Here is a 26432-nt window from a genome sequence, read left to right on the forward strand (position 1 = left end):
GCACAGATGGTGTCTAAACAAAGGCAGATACCAACAAAGTATGTGACCAGACACAATATGCACTAGTAACTGTAACACAGCACACATATCCATGGAGCAAATAGATTTCTCACAAAAGAGGAAAATGATGTCACAGTTTGTCATAATAATTATTAAAAGCACCACTGCCATAGGCAACTCTCTCACACAAACGTGCGCACCTTTTTGACATTCGACCAATAAGAACATTCACTACCAACTCGACCAAAGGCACATGGGAGGTCAGAGATCACATACTGGCAGCCAGGTAAAAGAAACACCAGCCATTTGTGAAATGGGCCCACCAGTTTATCATAAATTTTGCATGACCACATTGTATTCTGTATTTACTCTTCTGGTGCAACAGCATAGCAATGTATCAAGCTCTCCTCTCCCTTGAGTAAACAAGCTCTCAATAATTACCATACATGGATGATATGGAGCTGTAATGAAGGCCAGCCCAATAAAATGCATTGCCAGTCGGCGTTGGCCTTGCAATATTTGTTCCTTAGATTATTATTTCTATTTCTCTATACATCAGATGTAGACAGGGGATTTTATCCACTTAGGACTTTCACTACAAAATAGCATTGGAATGGTATGTGCACAGGGAAATCCGTTGAAGGAAACTCATCTTTTACTCTTTTGGGTCCCCTCCTGAGTGACACTAGCTAATTCACCTCATGAAGCTTCTAGGCCTAATTAACAGTTCGACAGTGTAAGATAGCCAGCGGTCTAGTAGCTGGGGAGGGCGGAACCAGGGGGTCAGAGGAAGGGGAGGAGTTAGGTGAGGAGAGGGCAGTTAGGATAGGGACAGCGCTGGTGTAAGACGTAAGAATAAAGCTCCATTGATTAGAGATAACTATCCTGAGTGTCTGTGGTTTCATTAGTAGCGCGACGCTACAGCTGGCGACGAGGGTGGGATCACCCAACCCCACTGACCACAAGACTGTACGAGGCGAGCGGAGCCGATCGCGTTGGAGCGCGTTTCACGCGGGACGCGTGTGACTGGGAAGACGCTGGTGAGTGCAAAAGTCGGGAGCCCACCCCGACCCTGTCGTGCACCCCAGAGCAGAGAGAGGAGTGCCCCAGCGCCTGAGACGCTGTCCCAAGGGGACTGTCAGCGAGCGCTGTCGAGCGCGTTGAAGTGCGAGCTGGGAAAGCTCGATGCCGGCAAACCTCACGCTTGATGCGTGAGCTTCGGCCCGCCGGTGTGAGGAAGATCGCGGGAAACTGCAAGAAAAGGCGGGAGCCCACCCCGCTCTCACCTGAGCTGTCGCTGTGAATGCAGAGCAGGACTGAAGGTATGCCACCAGCCAAAGATGACCGCTGGTGAGTCCGGAATGAAGAGGGCTGAATGTGAGCACTGAGAGGAAGCCTCGTGTATGCAGGGACGGCGGCCATCTTGGAGTCAGGCAGGCTTTCGAGACAGACCCCTTAAATGTTTGGGAGCGGCCATTTTGAAGTCAGGCACGCCATAGCAGAAGCAAGCACTGGCAAGACCAAATAAACAAGCATTGGTGCAAAGAGGCACACCAAACAAGCATTGGCAAGACGAAATAAACAAGCACGGGCAAGTGAAACAAACAAGCATTGACGAGAGCAAGTAAGCATTGGCAAATACAAACAAACAAGCATTGATAAAACGAAATAAACAGGCACTGGCAAGAGGAAATAAACAAGCATTGACAAGAGCAAGCTAGCAGTGGCACGTACAAACGAGCAAGCAGTGACAAGGAGGAATAAACAAGCATTGGCACGAATAAATAAACAAGCATTGGCGAGAACACATCACGGAACTAGACTCATCAAGGAAGTGGAAAGTAGACAACGAGGAAATGGCAACATCACCACGACGGAAGCCCCTGGCTGTGGGAGGATCGCACCTGCGAGCCCCGGAACATCTGACCGCGACCACAGGAGGGAGCATGGGCCCCAAGTGGCAGGAGTGGTTAGAGGATTTCGAGGACTATATTGAGGGATCCAAGGTGACGGAAGACGGAGAGAAGTTAATTGCCCTTCGTAATCTCGCAGGCCGAGAAATAAGCAGAATAATAAAGGATCTTCCGCCTGCTGAAACAGGGACGTATGACGATGTGCGGGACGCACTGAACAAAAAATTCCTTCACAAAAGAAATGTCGATTATGAGCGCCATGCATTCCATCAAGCTCGCCAAGGAAAGGAGGAGGCGATGTGTGCGTTCATCACTAGGTTGCGACGGCTGTCGAGGTACTGCGAGTTCGAAAGGTTCTCGCCGGAGGCGGCCATCAAATCGCAAATTATAACAGGTTGCCACTCAGAGACACTTCGGCGACGGTTATTGAGAAAACCTCATGACTTAGAAGAGATTGAAGAGATGACCCGCATTTACGATCAGGCGGAGGAACACGCTGCCACCATTGAAACAGGTCACAACGTCAGCCATGAGCAAGCGCATCGTGTTCAGGAACGCCCGAGTGGCAGAAGAAAATACTCACCGGAGAACAACTGGAGGTCTAGCACATCGTCTCACCAACGGCGTCCGGAATATGGAAGAAGGGATACCCGGCGAAGAGATAGGAAGACTGAAAGGATTAAGCGATGTTACCGGTGTGGACGTGACTATCCCCATGTGGGCACCTGTCCGGCCATGGGCCAACGGTGCAGGAAATGTGGGCGGTCCAATCACTTTGAAGCAATGTGTGGGGACTACCACCGAAACAAGCGGAGCGAACAGACAAGGTCGTCCCGATCAGACACCCGGAAACATCACATACGGGCTGTTCAAGGAGAAACTGTGCGGTCCCCAGGCTCATCTCACTCTAGCCGGGAATCACGCCGGTCAGGTTGGGAACGACGATCTCCATCCCGGGACTCGAGCTCATCATCCTCCCGAGACTCCGCATACACAGTGGAGTATCTGAACATGATTGCAGACCCCGATCAGCTGAAGAAATATCCGCGACTAGACATTAAAGTGGGGAATCACAACACTAAATTTGTCATGGATAGCGGTGCGTCGCTGAACTACATTCCAGTTACAGAGCACGACAAAATGATTCCGAAGCCTTCACTGACGTTTGCACCGGTCCGCGTGTTCACGTGGATGTCTGACAAACCACTTCCCTGCCTGGGCAAATTTCACACAACGCTCACGCACGGCACCATCACCATACAGGCGGTCATACACGTCATCGAAGGGCCTGAGGCCGACTGCCTCCTCAGCCTCCCCACGGCCGAACGGCTTCGTCTGGTGGAGATTCTTTTCAAAGTCAACAACACACAGGACTATGTCACCAAGTTTCCTGAACTCTTTCATGGTCTGGGCAAGCTGAGAGGTTGCCAAGTTCGGCTGCACATCAATGAACAGGTCAAGCCTGTTGCGCAGCACCCGCGACGGGTTCCCTACCATCTACAACAGGCGGTTGAAGAGGAACTTCAAGAACTGCTCGCAGCGGACATCATCGAGCGCACTGATGGACCGACGCCATGGGTATCCCCAGTGGTCATCGTGCCGAAAAAGGGGACCCCCAACAAAGTGAGATTGTGCGTCGACATGCGTTTGCCCAATACCGCCATTGAACGCGAGCGACACCCCCGGACCACACCTGAGCGATATGATCGCTGCTCTAAATGGCGCAAGGGTGTTTTCAAAGCTGGACCTGAATAAAGGTTATCACCAGTTGGAACTGAATGTCAAGTCTCGCTACATCACCACGTTCGCTACGCACCTAGGACTGTTCCGGCTGAGCTTTGGTGTCTCGTCCGCTGCGGAGATTTTTCAGGAAGCTATCCGCCAGGTCATCCAACACATTCCGAACACGCTGAACTACAGCGATGACATCCTGGTCTATGGAGCGGACGTGACTGAGCATGACATCGCTCTTGATCGCGTTTGCCATGCTCTGCTGGGTGCAAATCTGACACTGAACAAAGAGAAGTGTGAATTTCACAAGGCCACTCTGAAGTTCTTCGGTCATATCTTCTCTGATGAGGGCATGAAGCCTGACCCGGACAAGATTGCGACATTGAATAACACCGACAGCCCGCAGGACGTCAATGATTTGAGATCCTTTCTAGGGATGGCCAGCTATTGTGCCCGCTACATCCGGGACTACGCGACCATCAGTCACCCACTCCGAGTCCTGACCAAGCTCGGTCATCCGTTTGACTGGACACCTGAGTGTGAGAGGGCGTTCAAGGAGATAAAACGGGCGGTGGAGTCGGCCGACAGCCTGTCCTATTTCAATCCACGACGGAAAACAGAGATCACTGTCGATGCCAGCCCCGTTGGTCTAGGTGCCATTCTGGCCCAATATGATGATGACGCTGACCAGAGGCGGATCGTTGCATATGCCAGCCGCAGCCTGTCGGATCCTGAGAAGAAGTACTCACAGCCGGAGAAGGAAAGTCTTGCTGTAGTGTGGGCGTGCGAACATTTCCACGTTTTCATTTATGGCAAACACTTCACCCTGATTACGGATCATCAGGCGCTTCTCACCATATATGGCAACCCCAAGTCCAAGATGCCTCCGAGGATTGAGAGATGGGGTCTCCGACTTCAAGAGTACACGTTCACAATTATTCATAAACCAGGGAAGGCGGAGAACCCGGCTGACTATATGTCTCGTCACCCTCAACCATCTGTGGAATCGAGTCCATCGATTGCCGAAGAATATATTCACTTCGTGACTGATCGAGCACTGCCACCGGCCATCCCCATGGAAGCCATTCGGGAGGCCACCGCCCAGGACGCCATCCTGCAATTAGTGGTACACCGGATCCGCATGAATACATGGAGACATACGACACCAGAAGAAGACGCCGATGCGACCATCCGGAAGGAGATCCAGGCATTCCGGCATGTATGTGAGGAACTCTCGGTCACCACGGATGGAATCATCCTAAGAAGCCACCGACTCGTCATCCCCAGTCAGCTGCGACAGGGAGTCATCGACTTGGCTCATGAAGGCCATAGAGGGGTGGTGTCCACGAAGAGAGCTCTACGGGAACGTGTCTGGTTCCCTTTCCTGGATCAGATGGTGGAATCCACGCTAAAGGACTGTCATCTCTGTCAGCTAACCAGCCAATGCAATCCACCGGCACCGCTGCAGATGACCCCTTTACCCAGTGGAGTATGGCAAGAAATCGCCATGGACTTTTATGGGCCACTGCAGTCTGGCCAATATGTGATCGCCATAATCGATGAATACTCGCGTTTTCCCATAGCTCAAATCATTTCATCTACTAGCGCCTCTTGTACTCTCAAAGTACTAGACGATGTATTTGCAACATGGGGTGTCCCCAGAGAGGTCAAAACAGATAATGGGCCCCCATTCAATGGACAGGAATTCAGTGCCTTTGCAAAGCACATGGACTTCAAACATCGGAAAGTCACGCCCCTCTGGCCCCAAGCAAATGGCACTGTTGAGAGGTTCATGGCCACGATTAAAAGGACATTTCAGCAGGCGTCCGCCGAGAAGAAAGAACTCCAGGTCGCTCTGACGGAAGTTCTCAGAGCATATCGGACAACACCACACTCGACTACTGGACAATGCCCTGCCACCCTCATGCTAGGGCGACCAATGAGGAACCGCATCCCAACATGGGAGGGCGCTTTGCAAGCTGTATCACCAAGCTTCCTCCATCAGGAAATGGTAGTGACGGACAAGCACCACAAAGACAAAATGAAATCGTATGCTGACGCAAAAAGAAGGGCGAGGTCTCCGTCCGTGCATGAAGGTGATCTCGTTCTCGTCAAACAGGAGCAGCGGAAAAAAACTGATTCCCGTTTCCGTGATGAGCCACTGGTAGTTACCCGCCAGGAGGGCACCATGCTGACCGCGGAATCTGAGCAGCGCAGAATAACCAGAAATGTTTCCCATTTCAAGAAGTGTCTGCAGGACACGAATGGATCAGGGAAAGACATGACCCTCTCACCGGCAGGTGAAGAACATGACCCTATCGATGCTGGGGACCGAGGTCAGCAAAGTGAGCCAGTTGCGAGTGCGTCCACCGGGAACATGTCACTGCGGCCACGTCGGGAGATCCGGCCACCCCAGAGACTCATCGAAGAGATGGACTAGAGCACTGTTGCTCTGTTATTTTATGAAGAAAAGGGGAGATGTAAGATAGCCAGCGGTCTAGTAGCTGGGGAGGGCGGAACCAGGGGGTCAGAGGAAGGGGAGGAGTTAGGTGAGGAGAGGGCAGTTAGGATAGGGACAGCGCTGGTGTAAGACGTAAGAATAAAGCTCCATTGATTAGAGATAACTATCCTGAGTGTCTGTGGTTTCATTAGTAGCGCGACGCTACAGACAGTGACACATTTCTTTGTGGTCAGTTATGTTTGAACGGCTTGACTACCACCAAATAAGGGTATCTTGTCTTTAGTAAAAGTAGTTTGCCAACTACAGGGTTAAAGTATTAATCGAGAGAGCTATGAATTGAAAGCTATGGTGAAAAGTATGTTTTCAGTCCTTTTGAAAAGTGACTGTCAATAATAGATACTCAGCATAGGTCATGAAAGTGAGGCCAATGAACAAATTAGCTTTGCTAGTAGGACGCCATAGATTTCGATTTTATTAACTAATTGTAAAGGTATTTAGAATCATTACAATTACGCACCAAAAATTCATAAATACAGAAAACGTCTTGTAAAGTGCAAATTGTTCAAGGGACAAGTTAAACTGGTTCCTTTGTCTAACATATGCATTTAAAAACATGATTTGAACACTGTATCATATTATACATTGTGCTGTGAAAGCCCCCAGAGGAAAAGATCACAGCGACCTCATGGTCATTAAACACATAACTAGTTCTATCTTTTGGTGGCCAAGGAAGGGTATTCTTCGTAGGCTGGGATGTACAAAGGCTCATAGATGTCCAAGCTCAACTGGCTAACCAATCGAGTGCCTTGGTCGTTACACTTACTCTCCCCTTAAAATACAGTCTAAAAATGATAAACACATTGGGGGAAATAAAGTGCAATCAAATACTGAACTGTGCAAAAATGACTACCTAAGACATCTCGGCAGAGATTTAATCCATAATTGTAAAACATGAAAGGCATTAGCCGACCCCTATATGGGGCCTCACCTATATGAGTGTGCTTTAATGGTTGCTAACCCTTCTGCTGCTCCAAGTGACCCTACAGGAGTTAAGTGCATCAAATGCTGATCTAAACATGAAAGTACTTCAAGTGCTAGACTAGACTATGGGTGTTTGTTATTGGATCATAAAACTCATTTAATTAAATTCTGTAACAACAGAACAAAACTCACAAACTTCATTTAGAGCATATCTGAAAGTCTTAATTAAAGCCCAAAGCCTGCTGCTCCTTCAAATAGCCCCAACACTGAAGAAGCCCATGCAATGGGGCTGTGAAAGCGCATTAAGTGCTAGGCTGTGCGACAAAATACTATTTGGGGGCCTCCTAGATGATTTCATTTCAGCTGATTCATCGTTCAGTTCCTTAACAGCAGCCTTTAGGAACTTCACAAACTGCACTGACAGCTGGGTTGATTCTCTTTTCAGGCAGCAGGTAATGCCTCATTAAAAGTACGAATGTTCAAGATTTTAAAGATTACAGCAACCAGAATAACCTAATAGGTAAGAACTTCTTACAGATGCATACCACATGGCTGAGTGAGTCCGCCACCAGGCCACATAGTCTACAAGGGTTATGCGCACCGCCATTCAACCTCCCATATTGGTATGCTTTCAACTGAATTGGTCCAAATCGTACCAGCATCAATTGCCTCTTCTGCATCTTCGATAGTGGTTGTGCTAAATAGTTTGGCAAAAGCTGGCGGGTCATATAACTTTGCAGCCCAGCTGCCATAGAACGTTTTGACCAAGTCTTTTCTCTCTAGCATATATGTTAAACAATGTGGGAATTAGTGTGGTTCACTGGAGGAGTTGACACAATTTGGGACCAGTCTGTCAAATGAGAAGCACACCAGGCAAGAAGACTTTGATGTGAAACCGTACCAAAGATAGAGGACACATACAAAAAGGATCAGAGCTGCAGTGCCATTTTGGTCAACCCTTCATCTTGGTTCGTCCGAATAATGACTAACTCTTATTCAGTAATATGTAGAGAATCAAATCAAGATTGACTAGTATCAGTCACATTAAAGGCGTCTTGGAAATTAGAGATATGATTGTTGATTCCTTTTTCTATGATTTTTATTGGAAAAGGGAAAAGTGAAATAGGCCTGTAGTTGCTAAGAAAAGCATTCTCAGCAGTAAGGTTCTGCAACAAGTGAAAGATATACGCTTGTTTCCAAGAGGAGTGGACTGTGGCGCTGGAGATAGAAACAGTACAAAGTTCTTCAAAGACTGATCAAATCTCATTTCACATTTTCTTTAAAAAAAATGGGCTGCACAGGGATCCAGACATGAGTCATATATGATCAATAAAATACAACTTAGTGTAGTATCCAAGCATATAGAAGAAAAGTGTCGTGAGGCAATAAGGTCCTGCATATAGTCAAGATTTTATCGTGAGAGTACTGTAATACGTTAATACAAAAGGTATCAGAGGGTTCATTTAATATATTGCAGCAAGTAACATTGGCTAGACAATTGCTATTTTTACAGCAGCATCTATCACACAGGTCTTGACTAAACCAGAGTGCAGGTGGTGATAGCCTCTTACTAGTTTGGGCAAATCATTGTGTTCTAAGCAGGCTAAAAAAAAAATTAAAAAAAAATTACTGCCTCTGATTTTAGACATAGAAAAGGTTGAGTTCCACAGAGGCAATTCTTTCTTTCTAGTGGACTAAGTTGGTCTTTCCAAAGTTGGGCCTATAGAAGAAGAGGCCAGAGTATATGTAAAGGATGGAAGAAGCCAATTAAAATTCATAATGTAGTGATCCGTCCAAATCCACAGGATAAAACATAGAAAATTAACCTCAGATGGAGCAAATCTTAAATCCAAAAAAGAATATTGGGTCATAAAATACACACTTTATTTTTTAGGAATTCTTAAAGTTTTTATCAATTGTAGATGAACCTAATAGATTAGTAATAGATCAAACATCTTTTGGCAAAATATTATCTATCCTTTTTAAGATGTGTATTGGTTTAAAACATGCATGTGCATATCACTCAGTTTCTGGTTTCTATCCACGTATCTCAGTTTCTACTGTATCTGTTATTTAAACTGAATATATCATAGTTGACACACTTGTCCATCTTTAGTAGTGATGCTCAAAGAACAGTCGGTCTTGTCCCTCTGGAAGAGATGGAGCTGGGGTGTATGTAGGCAACACCTCTGCATGCTGATGTCTGTATTTAATAATTATCCTGTGCCCTTAGATACTGAGTGTCAGTACCTGGCTGAGAACTGTGACAGTGCACAGAATCTAACATGAAACCTTATCAACACCTAGAACAGACAGGCTGTCAGTGGAGAATCTGCGATTAAGAAGGTAGGCATCACACATACTGTGGGAAGCTGGCTCTCTTTATAGTGTACTAAAATGAAGCAAGCTGTGCAGAGAGTCCAGTGGATCCCCAATTTGCTTAAAGAGGATAAGGTAGATAATATTGACGCTCTCTTTAGTTGTAGTGTAGGCGAGTAGTTAGGCCTGTCAGAGGGTAGTGCTTAGCATTTGTTCTACTCCCAGAGACAATATATGAGACACACTCAAAGAATGAATCCGAGACCAATTAATAAAAATAACACTTATTTTTATATAAGTTTCAAAACCAATAACTTTGTTCAAAGGTAAGTATTGTTTTCAATAGCAATACGTACAGGTAAGTAACATTTTTAAAGTTGTGCGCTTTTACACATAAGTCACTTCTATGGAAGGAAAAGTCAGAGATGCATTAAGGTAGGTACAGTCGGTTTCAGGGGTTCACCTTCAGTGTTCAGAGTTATAGTGGGCCAATGTCCAAAGTACTGCCAGCAGTTCGTCGGGAACTGAACAGGTTCTAAGGGAAACAGGCTGCACAAGTGGACTTGTGAAAAAGTCAAAGAGAGCTCCCAACCAGGGGCTTTGGTCACAATGGTTTGTCGGGACCTGGGCCACTCCTGGGTCACTCACGAAGGGGGGCTCAGTGATGCTGCTGTCCCTCAACGGCTGCTTGGTCCTAACGTAGTGGGAATCCACACTGGACTGTCACTGTTGGTATTTGGTGCATGGCATCCGGTACCCTGGGGATTGGTGCTGCATGGCTCCGGTTGGTCCTGGTGTCTTCGCACTCTGTGGGACAGATCTGACCTTCCAGAGTGCAAGCACCTTCTCCTGGTCGTCTGCGGCGTAAGTCAGGCCAGGGAGCAACAAGGTGGTGGACTGGACTCTGCTTGTCAGTGTCTGTCGACTGCAGGGGAGTAGCTCTTCTAGCAAGGTAGACTGTGGGCTATTTTTGAAGGCTGGCAGGCTACCCAAGGCTTTGGTAGTTCTTCAGCTCGCAGAATGAGTCACTCTGTCACGATTGTGGAGAGGGCGGTGACGGTCAGGGTTTCACGTCAAAAGTCTACAGTTCGGCTTCGGTTCTCGCTAGCCAGTGACTTTTCTTCATCCTTCTCTTGATCCATCAATCTGAGTTCTTGGGTTCAGGTCTGCCTCCTAAATACTCAATTTAGGGGTGTTTAAGGGGAGTGACAAGCAGTAGCCAATGGGCTACCTGCCTTTAGGTTGTCAACACCCTCTATAGGACCAATTCCTGTGGGAAGTTGGCATAAGCATAACCCTAAAATGCTAATTCCATCCAAAACAAGATAGAGGAATCTGAAAAGTGGGGTCCATATCAGCTGGCCATCCCTACGGGTGGTGTGGCTGAATGTGGGCACACCTCCTAATCTTACTAATTTTCTTGCCTGTTTTGCTGCCAAACGTGGGAGCAGGACAGGGGAGTGGGCATCTCCACTATCTGGAGAGACCTGGTTTTCATAACAATGGTGGCAAGTTCTTTGAAGCTTCCTGCCCTGGAATGCACATCCTGCTTGGAGGAAGTATGAACACCTCCGCCTATAGAAGACTTTGTTCCTGACCTCAAGAGCGAAGGTTCTCGCCTCAGGAGGTCAGCACAATAGTAGCTGGTAGGTTTTCAGGGGGCATCTCTAAGGTGCCCTCTGGGTCCATTGCTTAATACATCTGCCACTTGCATCAGCGTGGGTTTATCAGGACGAGGTGTTTGGTATCAAACACCTTGGGGTACAGTAAAGTTATCATGTACCTGGGGAACTCGTAACGTAACAAGTGTCCAGCCCATGGACTCATCATGGCTATCCTGTGCCCTTGTAATATCTAAGGTTCTGCTTAGATATCACCGGTACACATTCACTCATGCAGATATGCCCACAAATGGGGTATAGTGTACCCTGCCTCAGGGAAGTAAGGCCTGCTGTAGGGGTGACTTACCTATACCACATGTTGCCTCAGCAGGTTCCAGTACAGGATGCACAGCTGAGTGAAGGATTCACTGACAAATACATTTCAACAGCTTTTGCCATACTTAGTCCATTTGATTTTTTCAGGTTTCATTCCATAAAACATTCTTGTCCAAACAAGTTCAGTATTTAAACCATATTCAATGAATGCCTATCCAGGATTTTCAATATTACACAAGGGGATTCTCCCCTCCTCATCGCATGATGTTGATTTATTAAAAAACCCAATGCATTTCAGGCATTCCTCAGGGGTACCTACAATGAAACAAATTGCATATGATTAACCAATGTCCATCCAATTCTTGATTATACTGTTGATACACGATGCAAGTCTGCTCAAATATGATTTACTCTCTTCTATCATGCATTCCATTACACAGAAATAGAAAGGAAAAATTAAAAGGAAATACCGAAACGTGCCCAAAAGTATTGTGTTGGCTTCGTGTTAGTGATGATAATAATGATATAGATATGATTCTACACCAGTGCTTAATGAACGTATTCTATGCCACAAGCAATTACCCAGAGAACATTTCCTCTACTCTTGTGTAATGACAAAATGTTTTAACAAAGTGACTTGCAAACACCATTCCCTCACAAACAAAAATGACCTTCAATCAAGTGCACGCCAAACCTTGTCAACCACAAAAGTGAGTGTGTTGACTAAAGTGACTTAAACGTCTCTGGTGCATTTGAACCATACCACGTGAATGAAACAAATCACCCGACACTTAAAGCCATAGAGCTGAACAAAACACTGTAAACTGCTCTGTGCGCCTTCAAATATTTGTATCGTACTGAAAACATAGTTTAAAAACAAAACATAACAAAATGCATAATTGCGCATGTTTGTAATAGATTAATTGAGAAATACATGAAGCTAAAATAGATGAGTGTACACATCCAGAGGTGCAAAACAAAATGTGAAAACCTTTGCCAGATCAGTCAATAATCACATTTGCTTCAAAGAATGAATCAAGATTCCATGATGGAGACTTCCAGTGTTCTTAATGCGTCAAACCATGCTGAAAAAGAGCACTTCCTCAGTTGTGATCTTAATTAACTGTTCGTTTAGTCCAGAAATCTTTATCCAAGGGTGCAAACTGCCTACAGGGGTGTGTGCCATGTAGACTCTTCATTTTTCTCTGCACCAAGACACACACGCTTCAATGGCAGTTTGCATGAGCTTGGTGAGGAGCCCCTTAGGGTGGCATAATTTGTGCTGCAGCTCTTAGAGACCCTCTTTAGTTCCAAGGCCCTAGGTACCAGAGGTACCACCTACCAGGTATTTACAGGGATCCAAAAGGGGTTGCAATTGTGGAACAATGGTGCAGTTTAGGGAAAGAACACTGGTACTGGAGACCCGGTTAGCAGGAACGCAGTACACTTTCTGTCAAAGTTGCACCGGATACCAGGCAAAAAGTGATGGGATACTGCAACAGAGTCATGTTTCCTACACATACCCTTTAACAGTGGCGGCTGGTATTTGAAGGCGGTGTGGTGCGGATTGGCGGGGCGGGGGAATTAATTAAAATACGGGTCGCGGGGAAGATGCATAAAAAATTAGAATACTCACCTTCCTGCTGCTGCTGCCAGCCATAGCCGCCTCCTCTGGGTCCTCTTCTGCCTGCTTCCAGGGCACAAGGAAGCGGAAGGCACCCGGCTCCCAGCCTCTTGATAGCCAAACACAATGCTGCAGTGCATCGTTGTAATTGGTCTGAGCGCCGTGGATCGCCACTTAGCCAGAGAATGGGAGGCTGGGCGTGTTGAGTGCGCATGGTCTTCAAAACCCAGGGAAGCAGCAGCAGAGGCTGGAATGTATAAAGATCAGAGTCCCACTGAAGGTGAACACTTTGCGGCAGAATCTCTTGACTACAAAAATGCCCACAATGAGCAGTCTTGAAGATAGCAAAATGTTCTACCCAAGGCATGCCCCACTGGGTGTATATGCCTTGTACTACCTCAGGGTGCAGACAACAGTCATGGTAAGGTAGAAGGCATCTGCTAAGCTAGTCCACCCTGGCATGTGGGGACACTGCCAGTTGGTTGACGGTCAATGAAATTCCCTGAAGTTCCAGACAGTGCCTCAGCATGTGCTGGCACAGTATGTGCACAGGCTGTCCTTGAAAGAAAGCAGAAAGTCTTGAGAGACAGTTGGGTGGCACCCAGCTCCAGAAGATTGATATAGTGCCTTTGCTCCAGTGGAGCCCAGAGATCTCAGATATGCACTTGGTCCAGGTGGCCTTTCTAGTCCAGAGCAGATGCATCTGTCACCATAGTGATGTTTGGATAGAGTAGAAAGAATGGCCTGCTGCAAGTCAGTTAGGAACTTCATCCACCAATAAGGGTCCCAGGCGGCTTCGTCTGACATAAGAATGTTGTCCAAGAGGCACCCATAGTGCTGAGACCATTGAAGGCGGAGGTTCCTCTGCAGAACCTGCATGTGCCAATGAACATATGAGGTACCTACAGGGTATATGAGGCCTGGAGTCCTTGAACCATCCGACCCGAACACCAGACTGATCCTGAAACATTTGCATAATATCCTAAATGTCATGGATTCGCTACGGAAGCTGAAGACTTTGAATGCCACCATGTCCAGTACAGTCCTTTAAAAGGGAATCTTTTACACCGGCCAAAGGTGGGATTTCTACTCATTGGTGGAGAACCCTAGGGAAGTTAGGTGCAAGATGGTCATCCACACATGGCCAGTGACTTTCTGTGACGAGCCCGCCTTCAACAGCCAGTCATCAAGGTCCAGGAATATGTGCTGCCCCAAACTGCGAAGATGGGCTGCAACCACCACTATCACCTTCATAAAATCCTTAGAAGTAACAGTGAGACCCATGTGCAGGATGGTAAACGGAAGTGTTCCTTCCCCACAAGAAAGTGAATGTTTGACTGTGGATGGCTACATTGAAGTATGCCTAAGCTAGTTCAGGGATATAATACAATCTGCAGGAAGATGTTCAAGAGCCAAAGGCCGAAAATCCTTCTGAGCGCACCGTCCTTTTTGTGCAATGCGAAGTAACAGTAGTAGTACCTGGTGCCCCACTTCTCTGGAGCTGCTTTTATTTAGCTTTCGGCCAGCAATGGCTGATGAAGAGGATTGATTTTTTCCAATTCATCTTGAAAACAATCCACAGCTTTGGGGGAGAGAGCAAAACATCTTGAGAGATGCCTGATCCTAGGTAAGTGCTGTGTGCACTCTGAGGCATGGAAAATGGCAATGAAAACAAAAAAATTGCTGAGCTTGCCTCAATTAAGAATTATGAATTGAAGAAATCACTATAGCCTGAGGTAATTTTATAGTGAGAAGCCCTAATCTCAAAGAAATACAATTACAGTGATCAGAAATTACAATTCATGAATATACATTTTTTTATGCTGTCATTAGTATTTCAAAATTCACAGTACAAAAGTGAATCAAATGTAATGTTCAATTACAGTTTCGTTGTTTGAAGTCACTGTCTGCATGCCCATAAATTCATATCAGTAGTATTGTATCAAATTTTATGATTCCATGTCTGAAACAGCCTTCACATTTAAACAGCCTCCATTTCGCGATTTCACAGTTCTGGTTCTTCAGGACTGTTGATTATTATTGGTCAGTTGACTCAAGGTGCCTTCACCTACTTTGTTTCTCTATTCAGAGAGATATCCAAAACATCATAGGGGAACGTTTCTGAAAAGTTATTTTTATCAGCAGCATTAGAAGTGATGATTAGAACCATGATGCCTGTTGCACGCATTAGAACTGCTGCTATCTCAATCAGTGAGCAGGATGCACTATCATAGGTCTATAATCAAATCAAAAAGTAGTGTTGAGTGATATATATATATATATATATAAATTCACTTTAAAAAACATAGGTTTCACACATGTTATAGTTAGGTGGATATTTCACTCGTAAAAAACCAATGAAATTCCACCGTTATAGTTAGTTCAGATAACTATAACTCGCGCGCCCGCAATCCTCTGCTCATGACGTCACATATTACATCACTCATGACATGGTCAGTGGCATCACTCATGACATCACTGATGACATCATCCTTGTGATAGAGTGGCGGTCGCGCGAGTTATAGTTACCTGAACTAACTATAACGGTGGAATTTCATTGGTTTTTTACGAGTGAAATATCCACCTAACTATAACATGTGTGAAACCTATGGTTTTTTAAGTGAATTTGCAAGGTTTTTTAAATGCTAATTCCTAACTATAACGTGTGTGAAACCTATGGTTTTTACAGTGAATTTGTACGGTTTTTTAAATGCTAAGTTATGTATGTATTATTATTTTTTTATATATTTATTTTTCAATAAACTACATATTAAAAATGTTTTTTTATTTTTTTATGGTTTTTCACCGTGCACGCACGGTGCGTGCACCCCCGCGATTTAAAGAAAAAAAAATGTAATGACCATTGTGTAGTTTTTAAATGGTTATATGATAGTAATATTTGGGCATATAGCGTCACTGGAACATAAATGACTGAAAGTGAATGGCAAAAACTTGTTTCAAACTTGGTGCTAAGATCAAGTCACCTTCTAGAAACTCACTTCATTGTACCTGTTAGGGATCTGGGTACAGGGGCACCAGACGTCATTAGCAGTCCCCATGAATTGCTATAAAACATTCCCCTCAGTGACCCAGCTACCAGACTACAGTGGGTGGGCTCTCCAGCTTCCGTTTGGGCAGGAGTTTACACTGCGCATGTGCAATTCCTCCGGGTCTGCCAGTGATGCCAGGATAATCGTAGAATTCTGCAAACCACAGCGTGCTTCCATCCCCAACAGAAGCAATGACAGTGTAGTCTTTGCCTAAATGAGAGCACATGATAGAGAGCACATGGCGGAGACGTGTGCCTTACGAGCACACTGAGATGTACACAGGACAACATGGCAATAAAAACATTCAAAATACTGTTGAGCATCACAACTCGGATACTCAAGAACCAAACTTGCCAAAGAGGACCATTCTTCCAGCTTACAGTTAGGTTCTGACTGACAGACGTTCAGCATTAGGGTACCGCACCCAATGTCTGGCTCCACATACACACTAGGAAATACTGCGGGAGTGGGGATGTGACACTGAGACATGGACCTTTCAACCACGATCAGTAGCTACAGACTAATGATATCTCTGAACAAATTTTGTAGATGCCTAAATCTGTGACAGTGAAAGCATAGTATTGTGCTGGTAGTAATTTTTCTCTTTTTAAGTCTAAACGCTGGTTGAACATTGAATTGTGCATGAATTTAGCACTACATTTAACCCTCGATGTTTAGCCCCACATCACCTCCCTGAGTAAACCATGGATCATTCCGCTTCCCTACCTGGAGTATCAAAAGCAAAGGGATTACTTGGCATCCACTTTTGTGACTAATAATTGGTTTGGCCCTAGGACATCATTAGTAGGAGGTTCCATTGACACAATTGTTGCCTGGAAGTCCAAAACCAGTTCCCATGAATATTTGAAAACAAGCATTGGCATAGCCAATAGGTTTCGCTTTTGGGACCTTATAAGTATTTAGTTATGCAGCACAATATGCTTGGTGCAACAACATTAACTGCTGCAATGTTAAACACTTATAAGGTCCCAAAGGCGAGAACTATTGGCTATGCCAATGCTTGTTGTCAGGAGCTAGGAATTGTGGTGGTGTCTGGGATACTGATCCCATACAGGTAAAGCTGTCAGACATCCTTTTGTTATTTTTTGTCTTTAGACTAGCAAGGCCCTGCAGTGGGTGTTGTCAAGGTTTATTTGTTGGCCCTATTGACCTTTTCACTTTTGACAGACCAACCATCCTAGTTTAACTCACTTGTTGTGATTAGTTTTATTATTGTTTTGTGCCTTCCTAAACCGCTTGTGATGCCTTAATGGTACGTTAATTTGATCGAAACATTCCTCATGTGTACTGCAGACACTCAGTGAATTGCCCTACACCACCTTTTTTCCAGACAAATTGGTGCTGAGGTCTCGGGTGGTATTCTCACTCAGAGTCGTGGCTCATTTCGGTGTTGGTAAATAGATCACTCTGCCAGTGTGCTTTGTTCTGCCTCTCCCCTTAAAAGAGGAGGAGAGGCTCCACTGGTTGGACCCCAAAGGGCTTTAAGTTTTTACAGTGATTGTACGTAGGACCATTCAATGGACAATCAACTTGTTGTTGGGGTTCTGTGAAGCAAAGAATGGGAAGACTGCAGCGGAAGTACCCTATTGAGCCAGATAATCCTCTGTAGTCCTCTGCATTAAGATCAGTTGCACATTTGTCTAAAATTAGCCCATGGAAAGTCTGGAAGGCCATTCCACCAGAGCCAAGGCGGCTACCACTGTGTTGGTACAAGAGTGCCTGTCCTTAATGTCTGCCAGGCTGCTACAGGGGCATATGTGCTTATGTTCACACAGACAAGCAGGTCTGGCAGGAAGGACACCACTTCACCAGCTTAGTACTGGAAAACATTTTGAGCCCACTCCACAGACCCTTGACATTAGCGAGGCACCGCCTTGGTATCTATTCTGAGGTGAGGAATCTGCAGTTAGAAGATTCCTTTATAAAAATCAGGTTGCTACATTTGGTAGCGCTCTTCATGGCAGATACTTTATTTAACCGCAGATTCCTCACCTTGGAGTATCCCACAGGTGCCAGACTGGATCCAGAAGCATTCTAGATGATTCCTGTTGCGGTTTACCAGGCTAATTTATGAAAAAAGCACAATTTTATGGCTTTTAACTTAAAATTGCCAATACTGAACTTTTCCCATGAGTGCTTGATATTACCTTTTTAAAGCCATATAATATTATTGTCACCTGACTCATTTGGTACAACTGGTGACCTCCCTCGAAGAATGGAAGTTTATCCTTCTATGATTCACATATTTCACTCTGTTCTTAAAAAATCTCACATACACTGGTTTTCATCAAGTTATGTTTTTACATGCTTATTCTTTCAAAGATTTTGTAGGAGTCAGTTGCAACATTCAAGTTATCAGCCTATCCTCTTAATTGTAGGATCTATTGAGCTCTATCTGTAGGAAAAATGCACAAAGTTAACATGAATCAAAGATGTAACGAGGGAGCGTACTCTTCTAAATTGGTCTTTCGCTGCTTCCTAGATTTTATGGTAAAGCTGATTTTACCATGTCATCTGCAGACAACAAGGCATATCACATAAGCTGATGATGATATATTGTACTCGGGTCGGAAAAGACACGCTTGTATTGGCTTTATTTATAAACCATACTTTGTAAACTCAATAGCTTTCAAGTTCAAATCTAGATCTAATATGACATGAAAAGTGACTATTAGCATGCCTTTTTAAGGGGTGCAGATTAGGGAGCTACCCTTTGATATAGAGGCAGGACTAGCTTTTTAATACCAAGTAAGTGCAGCCAGGTGGCTGGAGTTGATTGCAATAGAAATGGCTGTCACAACCAAACTGGAGAATTGTGTTCCATTGCAAACTATATCTAAATAAAACAACAAGCATTGCCATTTTGGCTTTGAAGCATTTCCTTCTATGCCTGGTTGTATGATTCTCTTCAATAGTTTTCTTGTTACCGACATTTTGGAACTTGTATAACTGGAGTATACACTGCAAATATTAATCTTTCACCTTGATTAAATTTGTATTGGCGTTATGTACCAATCATTCAATATCCTTCACTATGTGCATAAATAGACATGAACTAATATGTGACATCTGTGATGTTTGTGTTTATCCTCATTGTATCGTGCATTCCAGTTTGTATTTTGTATCATTCCTGTGTTTGCAAATTTTAAAAGGGATTACTCTATGAAATAAATAGTAAGACTAACCTAGAATATATCAGAAGTAGGTTTTTATTTAATGTTAACACTGATGATGAACTTGAGTAAAAGTTGATAATTTGTAAGCAAGCATTGTATTTTACAAAATTTCCCTGTTTCCCCCTCAACATAGGATGGAAAGCGAATGTTCGGGACCTATTTCCGTGTTGGGTTTTATGGGTCCAAATTTGGAGACCTGGATGAACAGGAATTTGTTTACAAGGAGCCTGCAATAACCAAATTAGCTGAAATTTCTCACAGATTAGAGGTAAGGTTGAAATGTCTGTATATGTTTGCTTTTAGCTTTGTATCCCCTCTGCATTCAGCTACTGGTTGTGAAAAAGGAAAAAAATAGATTTACTTGACAAACTGGTGCTAAGATATGTGTTAATTAGATCTCTTCCGGGTTGTCTAACCATCACATTTTTATTTCTCCGCTAAACAAGACCCAGTACAATGTAGCCTTTACTATTTGTTCTCTCATACTTTTATTTTTCCAAGGACATTTTTCTTTAAAAGTACTGATTCCTTCACAAACAGCCCGATAATCTTCTTTCATTTCTTTAGGCTAGCACAATACTTGATTTTATTCCTTGAACTCAGGGAACTAAGATGTCAAACAATCTTGCTTTTTTCTTGAAAGAAATGTTTGTTCCGAAATACCAATACCATTGTTAAAAATAGTTAGGAACCTCTGGTGATTTAGGGATTTGGCTGAAAAAAACAAGCTTGTTACCTTGTCCCACATTCATTGCCATTGGTCATCAGAAAATTCAGAAATCTGCTTTATCAAAGATGTCAATAATCTTGTTATTTTAACAGTATGTTGTAACAGTAACTTTTTCAGCTTTATGTCTCCAGATTGAAGAAACTAACTTTCATTTTTTTCTTAACCTGTTGCTTGCCAATTTTACCCCAGTCACTTCTTCCTTGATCTGTTGCACCAGACATAATCTTTCTTTTCAACTTGGCGTTAAACCATGCTCTGCTAAATGATACACTTAGGAGACTGTAGGAAAACAGGAATCAAAATCACTGTGCATTAAAGTAGAAGAATTTTGGGATGCGTAATACTATGACAGGTAAACCAGGTTGGGATCGGGGGAATGGCCAGGTCAAGGATTCGATGAGACCAGCCCATGCTGAGCTCTGGCTTGAGCCCCTACATAAGCATGAAAGGGCTGATCCCTATCATGCAAATACATTGAGACAGTGGGCAATATTCCAGCACAGTGATCGAGCCTCCAAAAGGCTCCAATCTGCAAACTTTATGGAGCCAGCCAAGCAGCCAAGATCCAGGATGGTGCCTGTCGGCGCAAAGATGGCACTCCATTTAGCCGCTTGCCTCTATGGCCGCCCTGGGACTGAAGGAGGGGTTCCTGACACACTACAGCAGACTCCAAACTGGGAAGGAGAGACCCAACAGTGGATTGTGGCAGGAGCCTAGGAGGTAGGAATTTTGCTGCTGAGACCCCCGGACCTGCAGTCAAGAAGGGGGATCCGGAAAAGGCTTCCATTCTGTGGAGAGTGGAAGTCGGCTATGGCATTCTCGAGGGGCCCTGCGCAGGTGGGTGCTAAAGGGCACGGAAGGCAAAGGAGACCTATCTACAGTTCTCATTTGCTGATTGGCAAAAGGAGAAGAAGAGAGGTAAGATAAACCACCCAAATAAAGCTAAAATAGACAGGCACCTGAATAGCAGACACAAGCTTGTAGACCCTTTCCTGGTTGTGCACCTCTCATGAGATATGGGCATTTGCCCATGGATGGCCACAACGTTGTTGAAGTGCAATCGGCTTTACCGCATAGGGGATGACATAAATTGTGTATAGCCTTTGAGGGAGTGCCACTGTGGTTAGTTGAAGAGTTAAGCAGCCCCAATTGTGTGGGCTTGAAGGCTTTAGAAAGAAACACAGTATAACATAGATGACTGTGGCCTTGCAAAGAAACAAGTAAGAAAATACTCCCCTTCATAGGCAAAATGTTACATGGCCAAAAGAAGCACCAGAAAGTAGTGTAGTGCCAGATACTCAAGTGCCCAAATCAGATGATGACCATGTTACCAGCTACGCTAGGGGATATCCGACTGTTAATTCAATATGAAACTTGCCTCCTTTAACCAAGACCTGTCCAAACCCTTCTTAGAGCTCGACCAGAACTTACAGAAACGAGACTTGATCAGGTCAAATCTTTCTCTGCACAAGAAGTCGATGAATATGACTTTCTGTTGGGGTGGCTGGCAATGCCAGAAACTCAATATGTCACTTTAACCAAAAAGCTGCAGCACAGTGAAAATGATCCTGAATTAATACAATGAGGATCTGAGGAATCAATTCTGATATCCCCAACTTAGATTTGGAGTCTCATGTTAAGGCGTCCTTTCATCACATTCTGTCAAAGTACGACACGTGGAGCTAGAACTTGACAGGATGTTTTTTTTATGCCTGTCACATCTTTTAAGCAGATGTTTAACATAGTTGTGGATGCAAAAACAATGAATACAGTGCAATCTTGAGATGATGGGCACCATTTTCAAATGTATTGTCCATGACTCTGGTTAAGTGCAAGCAATTTGCTGACATGACTGCTATCCTTCAATAAAAACGGTGCCCTAAAAAGGGGAATACCCTATCCAGCTCCTGTTCACCTTTGAAGAATAAAAATATACAGTACACATATTAGGAGGAGCCCACAAGCTCCTTGGCCCTAGAAACCTGCCGAACCCATCTAAAGAGATAAACAACAAACAAAGGCATAAAGATCCTAAATAAATAATGAGGAGACCACAAGAGCAACGACCGAGAATTCCCCAATTAACAGTGGCAGCACAGCACAACACAGCAACATATATTGTACATAATTATCAGTTATCTTGTCTGATGTTTGATTTAGACTCACAGAAACTGTCTAGCTGATTGTTGCAGATGAAAGACTATTTTTTCAATGAACAGAGATTTATGATCCCATTCTTAAGGTGTATCATTCTGGGGATGACGGCCGGGGTTCCATGCAATGCGAAGCCACATTTTTGAAAAGTGCCATGGAACTTCCAAATTGGAGACATATTCAGGTTTTGATGATGAATATTTCTCTGTTGAATGATTTGATATGTTATGATGTTTTAATGCATGGTACAGGGTGAAAAAAATAATATATCAACTTAAGAGAATAATGGTCCTAGAGAAGCTGTGCTCGTTCTATAGTAATTGCATTTGTATAGCTATTACTACCCCTGACGAGGCGTCGAGGCAATAAATGGGTCCAAAGCCAATATTAAAAAGTTGGTTCACTTGAATGAAGGTTTCAATGTTTGATATACAAATTGCATTGTCTAAATCCTATAGTATATGACATTTGATTTGCAGATAGTTTCTCTTAATGTTCACACCAGTGTAATGTGGAGCAGTATTGAAGTGGCTCCACGACAAGGACTTTGGGGTTGCTTAATTGCAGGAATCAGATTTGCTGCATCAAGATGCCTGGAGGTACCCAACTCAGTTCCACTCCCACATAAAACATCTCCACTTAAAATTAGAAGCAGTAGCAAGGAATCTCCTGGGCAGTAGGGTGGAAATACAAGGCAGAGTGCAGAATTCAGACTTTACTATCATATTTATGCAAGGGCCTAACAAAAGCAAGATTATGTTCTTGACCAATGTATTTCCTAAAATCAAGTGTTTTGCATGAGGTTAGTTGAAAAAAGGAGGAGACTTCAGTGCAGTGCTTAATTATAGGATTGCCCGCTCAGCCTCCGAGACATAGTCCTTTACCAGATTAGAGGTGTTAGTAAGTGGGGCCAGGGCTCTGGGCCTTCTAGATGTCTGGTGCGTGAAACTGAAAGGAAGACAAACAATTTCACACCAGGGTTCACAAAAGTAATTCCAGAATAGTTTTGTTTTCTGGTCAACAGACAGGTTTTGACATTGCATGGGATTCTTCAATTGGTTTAAGCTTATTGTCTGACCTCTACCTGGTGGATTGTGACTCTTGAACTTCAGATCCCCAAACCATGTAGCCTTGGTACATGTAATCTTAATGAGGTGGCTTTTAGAGACATTACACTGAGAACCACAATATCAACACTGCTTTGAAGAAAATGATACGGGCGGAGTCTCACTCAGAATATGGGACTCAACTAAAGCAGACCTGAGAAGTGAGTTGATCTACCATACCTCCGCTTTCCAAAAACATAATAGAAACCGGAAGTAAAAGTTAGAATTCCACATCCTCTCTCTAGAACAATGGTTTAAAGCGAACAATCAACTCAGACTGTTTTTGTGCTTTGAAAAAGACGCAGGAGAAAGTACAGTATCTACTAGTAGGTGAAACCGCCAGGAGAATGCTCTTTACTGGTGAACAGTATTATGTAAAGTAAGCTATTTTGGCTTTTCAACTAAGAGCAATCTAAACACGCAAGTATATACAAACAATGTGTAATGACAAGTGGAGTGAATTGAGTTTGATACAAGATTTACTACATGTTTGACAATTTCTGTCTTGCCTTATACCAAGGTCAGGTGCAAGACCCCCAGTAGGCAAGATGCCTACTTGGTAAACTATATGGCCCTTTAGATACCCTATGAATCACTTTTAGAATTAGAGTTGTCCTTATCTCCACTAGAGGTGAAGGCAGAGTATAGCAAGGAACAAGGGTCCAACGACCAGAAGGTTTTCCAATATTTTTCTTCAAAGCCTTTCAAGATATCCTGGTTGATCCATTAGCAAAACTCTATAATCATATAGAAGAGACATGGATGGCTACAGATTCTATGATGCAAACAACTATTAGGTCTACTAAAGCCTCATAAGAACCCTGAACCCCATTGCCCTTTTTAACAATGATGCGAAAATCATCCCTTGGATCTGGCCAATACTGATATCTTCACTTCAGTCTGGGTTAGTACCAAGACATCAAATGTATGACAATAGGAGGCTGATGATAAGTCTCATAATCTAGCAACCATAAACAAAACCCTAATGGTCTTTCTTTTGCTTGATACAGAGAAGGTCTTCAACAGGGTGTACTGGTGCTTTATCTCTATTTTTTGTAGTCCTTTATAAGTTTGTTTAATTTTCTGTTCGATAATATTTTACACGGCTAAAATCAGCCCATAAATACTTTTCCAATATTATTTTGAATGGGAAAAAGACACATTACAGTAAAAAAATAAATTACTTTAAAATTGTGTATAATAATATATTACAAAGCCATATTAGCACATAATAGACACTATCAATATTACTTAAAAAGAAAATGAATACAATATACATTAAAATAAAAACCTTGGTAGGAACTATACAGTCTGTGAACTTTTCTCCCAAAGCATGATTTTACAGTATTGCCCACATATTTTGATGTAGAGCCTTTAAAACAAAAATAGCACCTTAGAGATTTTTGTAATACTTTATGCCTTTAAAAAGGGGTTTTATGTATTTTTACTGGCCTCAAGCATTGATGCACATACGCATATTATATGTTCAATGGACTCATAAGCTGTTTTACACATTCTGCACTTACTGTAAGCTTGTGCCGTTGAATTCCACATGCCATCAAAGTCCTTAAAAGAAAGGCACAAAAGACTAAAGATCAAGAAAAGGTTTGTGTCCCAAGGGTGCATATTATAATCAAGCTATAACTGTCTTAGTGAAGTATAAGTTTCAATAGCATACTTACCATTTTTGTACCTTGCCGCAGCCCCAATATCGCTACTCCAACATGCTGCTTAAATTCCTTTTTTACCAGTATCTTTCGAGCTGGTCTGGACATGTTTAATAAGTTTACAGTTGGGGGGAGATTATATTTTGACAACAACTTAGTGATGGAACTTTCAGACAATAATACCTCACCCATATGAGTGGTCAAGTCATTGTTAATCATTTCTTTTAAGGTGTTGACTTTTGCCTGCCTACAATCCTTAAAGTAATTGATAATGTTAATATCAACTATAGCAATCAAAGGAGTAAAATCCACTTCTATTCTTAGACGGCTCTGTGGAGTTGAATATCTTATATTTAAAAAAGTGTCCTGATAAAATTCAAGTAGATCGTATCTAAATTTTGAAATATTTTACAGTTCCAGGTTACAGAACCATTTAAAAGGACAGTGAGAATCTTTGCTTTTGAAACCTCTAACGGTAGACCCACCCCTATACAATGCTTCAAACCTTTTTTTGCTACAGTTGCACTTAAGATTCTAGTTCTTAGCTTCTCAACATGTCTTTTCAATTTAGATTATTTACCGTAACTCACAGATATGTATATTCTTGGACCTATGTTAATGATGCCTATCGTGCAGATAAAGATGAAAAGTTAATCTGTTTGATTGCTCAGCCCATGAGTGCAGATGGTATGATATGTTTTGGAAATAGTTTTTTTTCCAACAGATATATAACAGGTTTTTGATGCATTTCCTTTTGCATTGGAGGTTCTATTTTTATTCTTCATGTGTGCAAACATACTCTCTCTTTCAAATGAAAAAGCTACTCTCCAAGGATTTAAGTGGTTTGTGGGAAAATGATGGTGTCACCATGTATTATATCAGGGTTCCATAACCTTATTAAGGAACTCAGACTTTGGCTTCATTACTCTATATGGTTATGGAACTACTTGGTAACTCGCAAAAACTTTATAATGTACGGCATGGGGGAACTTTATCCCTTATATTAAACATTGGTATTAAAATGAGGCCCCAGTTGTTTGGAATAAGTTTCACTAAGGCAGCGAGGATACCATTAGAACCAGGTGCTCACGAGTTATTAAATAATTTCTTAACTTCAACATGACTGAGCCTAAATTGAGACATATCCTGCAGGCCCATATTAATCGGACTATCTATTCCAACCGCGTCCAATAATGACGATAAATGATGTCCCTGTTGTTCCCGTGAGATTAAGATAATCACATCTGACTTTCAGGGTTTTAGTACCCCTATCTACAATGGACCAAAAATCCACAATGTTTTTAGTAACAATTCCATGATGGAAATCTGTCCATTTGCGTTCTTGTTCTCTTATTTTAATATTACTGATTTCACTTCTTAGATTAGCCTTCAGTTTTTTTTATAGCAGGTACGTTACGCATACTCCTTTCTACCTTCAAGAAATGCCATTATTTCTTTCTATACCTTGTCATTTGTAGTTTTATTTTGTGCTCAAGTAGGTATTTGTGTTTCTCCTTGCGAAGATTTATGGAAACTGTTAAAGCCAAGATGGCAACCATTTG

General features: G+C 43.2%; 1 protein-coding gene across 13 annotated transcripts in view; it reads left to right on the top strand.

The window, feature by feature from the left end:
* The window catches only part of DOCK7 (dedicator of cytokinesis 7), an 888535-nt gene that overhangs the window by 723287 nt on the left and 138816 nt on the right, over positions 1-26432 (top strand). For 7 of the 13 annotated variants that reach the window (XM_085602422.1, XM_085602424.1, XM_085602430.1 and 4 more), the window contains one exon: positions 19347-19481. In XM_085602422.1, coding sequence (XP_085458548.1) covers positions 19347-19481 — 135 coding nt within the window. The remainder of the gene's footprint in view (positions 1-19346; positions 19482-26432) is intronic. The other 6 variants (XM_085602421.1, XM_085602423.1, XM_085602428.1 and 3 more) reach the window with 1 other exon arrangement.

Source organism: Triturus cristatus, chromosome 4_2 (genome assembly GCF_964204655.1).
Source record: "Triturus cristatus chromosome 4_2, aTriCri1.1, whole genome shotgun sequence".
NCBI classification, from domain to species: Eukaryota; Metazoa; Chordata; class Amphibia; order Caudata; family Salamandridae; genus Triturus; species Triturus cristatus.